Here is a 3695-nt window from a genome sequence, read left to right on the forward strand (position 1 = left end):
TTATGACTTTAAGAAGCAACCAAATCAGAACTAAATGTTTTTTCCCTGTGCAAATGGAATAAATGTCTGTGTCTGCAGCAGCCTGGAGTCACATTTGATTTTTGATCCATTTTGAAATCTACACACTCATTTTCTGAGATTATTACATGTATTGTTATGAGCCAATATATGTATTCATGTCCATCAGTGGAGAACATTTACTGTCTTTTATTAATTACATAAAAATATTATATTTAACATATGCAATTGATTTTCTGTTCTGACATTTGCTATGTCCAACCACAAATACACACATGCACACATTTAATTAACACAGCCGATTTTTATTTAAAACTTATTAAAATAGTTTATTTAAGTCTTTTATTTGCCCCATTCATTTATCATTTTAAGATGCCAAACATTTATTTCTGTGTATCAAACAACAACAACAAAAAAATATATAGATAACTGGTATGTGTGTTTATGCACTATTGTGGCTGGTAAGGGTCAGTCCCCATTTATTACTTCTTTGTGAAGAACTCATTGCAGAGCATGGTAAGGCAGGCCACCAGGGTGACATACTCTTGGAAGTCCACAGTACCATCAGCATTAGCGTCCAGGTCCTTAAAAATCTTGTCCACTTTGGTCTGGTCGTTGGACTTCTGTTAACCAAAACATATAAAGAAATGGCAAATTATTTCAATTTTTCAATTCACCAGAATTGTGCAGAATCTCTAAATCTATCAATATAAAAGATAATGAATCTCTTCTGTAGGGTATAAAAGCATATCTCACCCCCAAAATTTCTCCCAGCTCGTTGGTGAGCAGATCTTTTAGCTCTCCCTTGGAAAGAGTAAGTTTGTCGCCCTCCTTGCCAGAATATTTATGAAAGGTAGAGATAAGCAGTGCCATGCCTTGCTGCAGACCAGACATGATGACTTTTGGAAAGAAAAAAATAGAAAACAAAAAGTTCATATGCATAATGTATTGCAATGAGTTTTATTTTCTCACTGAACTTGCATCCTATGAGGATAAAAGACATGTGTCTCATCCTCTTTGTAGCAAATAAAAACTAAGTACTCATAGAAATTAAAGAGGCAGATTTTTTTTCGGTCATGAGATGAGCAGTAAAAGCTACAGGGACCATGCACTATGCATTTTGCTCAACTGAATGTAGTCTATGGAACAACTGTATGGAGATTTTATTTAGTTTATTATCCTTAGTGATCAGCGCTTTAGCATCAACAGGTAGGCAAATAAATTAACCGGATCATTTCTGTTTCAAAGAAGGAGAATTCATAATAATGAGACTTTATTGGTCACAGTGAAATTCTTTTCTTCACATAACCCAGCATGCCAGGAAGTTGGGGTCAGCCAGGATACAGCACCCCTGGAGCAGAAAAGGTTAAGGGCCTTGCTCAAGGGCCCAATAGGGGCAGCTTGGCAGTGCTGGGGCTTGAACCCCCGTCCTTCCGATCAGTAACCCAGAGCCTTAACTGCTAAGCCAACACTGCCCTCAATAATCATGTAATCAAATTTGTTTTGTTGTATTTGTTGTAACTGATGTATTTGAGTGAAGGAGGTTATGCCTCCGAACACACACACACACACACACACACACACACACACGCATGCACACACACACACACACACACACACACACACACACACACACACACACACACACACACACACATAAATACACAGTGTGCCACGCCTAGCTTTGGCCTAAGGGGAGTAAGAAAGTGCTTCATTCTCTGCTGTGATTGGATGAATCACCCAAAAAGAAGACATAATCGAGGAGGGAGGAGAGATGGAATAATAGGCAAAAAAAGAAGGAGGATGGACTAAAGAGGAGTGGTAAAGTAAAACAGTTGGTTTAAACATAAGCAGATTATGGCCAACGCCCTAGCTGTTCTCTATATTTAAGACAGTGGGTTAGCGAACAAAGGAGAGCAAAGAAATCTGACTGTAGCTAACATTTGGCAAAGCGAAAAATCTTTTGCAGACAGTTCACATCTCAGTCTCATAACCGAGCAAAATCTAAGTGAAGCACATACTATATTTTACACTGGAATAGCACTAAGCATGAGAGGCAAGGAATATGCTTGAGGGAGATTAAAACAAGGCCATATATGTGAGTGTGTGTGAGTGAGAGAGAGAGAGAGAGAGAGAGAGAGAGAGCGAGAGTGTGTGTGAGAGAGAGAGAGAGAGAGAGAGGTGAAGAAATAATTCTGCACACAAAAAGATAACCTGAGAAGTATGTATTCATGGACCATAAAAAACTTTAACAGTTAGCAGCAGTATTATTTACAATGGAAAATCACTAGAAACAATAAAAAACCACTACCGATAATCTGAACTCAGTGCACTCTAGCATCTCAAAAACATATATTCTGCAAAACATTTCCTTGAACACACCCACAACAAATTCTTTCAACTTTTCTCTACTCACCTTTAGGTTCGCACGGAGAGCTAGTAAAAACGAAGCAAAAATATAGAGGGAGAAGGAGGAAGTGTGTAAAAGAGGGATGGACCGGCCATTATATGCAGCAGCTGACGCCCTCTGCCCCCTCCGCCCATTCCCCCACCCCCCGCCCCCGTCTGCCATCCTGCTCTCTCCCCTTTCCCCCTCCCCCTCCATTTATGCCTCTTAAAAGCTTCACAGATTTGCAATGACACCCTAATTACTTCACCAAGATGCTAAAACATCACTTCAACTTGAGCCCCTATGTCTGAGTTTGCCATGCAGCATTGTTTTTCTTTTCTTTCAACCTGCCATAGACACTCTGTTTGTCTGGTGGTTCTCTAAGGAATAAAATGGGCATAACAACTCTTGCTTCTTGTAAACTTTCCAAACCAGGAAAAGGTTCTTATTTAATTAAATCACAAAAAATATTACATCTGTAGACAAGTAAAACACCTGAATTGTAAGCTGCCATAAAAAGCCCAACCCAGTGGAACGAGTCTGACAAGGTTTCATGAATAGATTAAACTCTGTGTATACAATAACGCTAGGTGTGTCCAGATAGAAGACTAAAGAGTATTGCAATAATGCAGAACATGTACTCAAGAACCCAAAACAAATAGAAACACTTACAATTTAAGCATGCTTAAATTGGATTTTGGTCGATGGAAAAAGGCTAAGGTGAATCTATTAATTACTAATGCATACTGTAAGCACACCATAAGTGATAATAAGGGCCATAGTGCAACATATGAATAAGTTATAAATAGAAAGGAGTTGACTCATTACACCTTGTGAGTAATCAAGCATATTGAACATGCTTGTAGATATCATGAACAGTATTGGTTAGTACATTTTTAACACATCATTTTCACCCTATGATGGTAGTCAAGGTGGGCAAGTTGTCATTTTTAATTTAGGCATAGTGTAATCTAACTGACTGTCTAAAATGAAGAAAAAATTCACTCTGAAAACGAGTTAATAAAAGTGTTAATGATGTTAGTTGGCTTGTAGATCTGCAGTGGCACTGTAGTATGCTTTTGACAGACAGTTAACTGCCAAAATATCAAACCTGTAAAACGAGTTGCATGCACGCATTTACATGTGCATGTACATGTTCAAAAGTTTTAAGCACATGCAAAGAAATGCTGCACGTATGTAAGTAAGTAAGTAAGTAAGTAAATTTTATTTATAAAGCACATTTAACACAGCGAAGCTGACGAAAGTGCTGAACAGAGTAAAGAAAAGT

General features: G+C 38.2%; 1 protein-coding gene across 2 annotated transcripts; it reads right to left on the minus strand.

Annotated features, from left to right (window-relative positions):
* Positions 1-302: 302 nt before the first annotated feature.
* On the minus strand, positions 303-2574 carry LOC108265566 (ictacalcin-like). Of its 2 annotated transcripts, XM_017468069.3 has the most exons (3): positions 2435-2574; positions 775-917; positions 303-641 (listed from the first exon to the last, which is right to left on the minus strand). In XM_017468069.3, the coding sequence occupies exons 2-3, from the start codon at positions 910-912 to the stop codon at positions 501-503; spliced, it is 279 nt and encodes a 92-aa protein (XP_017323558.1). In that variant the 5' UTR covers positions 913-917; positions 2435-2574; the 3' UTR covers positions 303-500. The 2 variants fall into 2 exon arrangements, with proteins under 2 accessions (XP_017323558.1, XP_017323548.1); XM_017468059.3 differs by lacking the exon at positions 2435-2574 and having other exon boundaries at positions 775-975.
* Positions 2575-3695: the final 1121 nt, after the last annotated feature.

This window comes from Ictalurus punctatus, chromosome 1 (assembly GCF_001660625.3).
Source record: "Ictalurus punctatus breed USDA103 chromosome 1, Coco_2.0, whole genome shotgun sequence".
NCBI lineage: Eukaryota > Metazoa > Chordata > Actinopteri > Siluriformes > Ictaluridae > Ictalurus > Ictalurus punctatus.

Coding starts and splice junctions, on each gene's coding strand:
- LOC108265566 (XM_017468059.3), bottom strand. CDS start 960: ATGCATATGAACTTTTTGTTTTCTATTTTTTTCTTTCCAAAAGTCATC. Junction 642..774: donor AGCTGGGAGAAATTTTGGGG/GTGAGATATGCT, acceptor TTTGGTTAACAG/AAGTCCAACGACCAGACCAA.